This window comes from Mus caroli, chromosome 6 (assembly GCF_900094665.2).
Source record: "Mus caroli chromosome 6, CAROLI_EIJ_v1.1, whole genome shotgun sequence".
In the NCBI taxonomy this organism is placed as follows: Eukaryota; Metazoa; Chordata; class Mammalia; order Rodentia; family Muridae; genus Mus; species Mus caroli.
This window is the reverse complement of record NC_034575.1, coordinates 115427216-115428417: the sequence shown is the minus strand read 5'-3', so window position 1 is coordinate 115428417 and position 1202 is coordinate 115427216. Positions and strand designations below refer to the sequence as shown.

Genomic DNA, 1202 nt, shown 5'->3' with positions numbered 1-1202 from the left:
AATTTTTAAACTTTAACACACTGTTTCTTCTTTTGGTGCCTAGAAACAGCGATTCCAGTTGGCTATGCATAAGCATTATTACTTATAGTGAGTATCACTTGAAGTTTGTACTTGGCAAATTAAATTTTCCACTCAAAGAACTGTGATGCATCTCACCATAAGGCTGACACCAGATTGGAAAAGCTCGTATGGGTAGAGAATTCTTTCATAGTGTGACTTCAAAAGAGACCCAGTTCCTTTTCCTGGCAGATATCCCAANCGGCTACCCACTTTAGACCATTTCTTCTCTTTGGTGACTATTTCAAAACCTCCTTTGCTGGCAACAATCTAGAAAAAAAAAAAAAGTAAGAATTCATTAGGGAAAGAGATTAATGTCAAGCATCCTAACTTGTATAATCTCAAAAGATAAAAGCTTTTCCCCAAAGCAACCAGTAGAGTGCTTGCCTAGTATGCACAAAAGCATTGATTTTGACCCCTATACCATAAAACCTAGGTGTGGTAGTGCACACCAGTAATTTAAGCTCTCAGGGTGGGGGGCTGGGGCATAAAGACAGGAGGATTTGACATTCAAGGTCATTTTTCAATACACAGTAAGTTGGAGGGCAGTAAGTGGGATACATGAGATCTGACTTTAAAAATAAAAACAGTAGGCCAGGAAGATGGTTCCTCAGATAGGCTATTGCTCACAAGTCTGATGATCTGAGTTCCATCCGTAGAACCAACATGATAGGAGAACCAGTTCCTACAGGTTGTCCTCTGGCCTCCACAAACACTTTATGTCCAAGATCGTGTATGCGCATACACACAAAATTAATGTTTTAAAATAAAAGTTTCACCAGGTAAGTAAAATTCCAGCATCCTAACTCTATATGTTGTCTGTAAATATAAACATTATTTTTGACTTAAGATGTAATTACCTTTAATTAAACTGATACCTTAACAAAGGAATGGAAACAATTTTTACAAATATCAAACCTTAAAGTTTAATGTTACTGGTCCACATTCAATATATTAAAAAGTATTTAATAAATTTATACTTCGTACATTATGCAGTATAAAAAAATGTACACTAAACAAAAAAANCAGCCATCCCCACAAAAACAAAACAAAACTCTAATCAAAACCAAAAAGATATTTTTGAATCAAGCTGCAAGGCTGGACACATTTCTGTGATTAAGAGAGCTCGTTTCTCTAGCAAAGGA

At 35.8% G+C, this 1202-nt stretch overlaps 1 protein-coding gene across 1 annotated transcript in view; it reads right to left on the bottom strand.

Moving 5' to 3' along the window:
• Window positions 1-1202, bottom strand: part of Kdm5a (lysine demethylase 5A) — a 70013-nt gene that overhangs the window by 63303 nt on the left and 5508 nt on the right. The window contains 1 exon segment of the mRNA XM_029478250.1: window positions 157-327. Coding sequence (XP_029334110.1) covers window positions 157-327 — 171 coding nt within the window.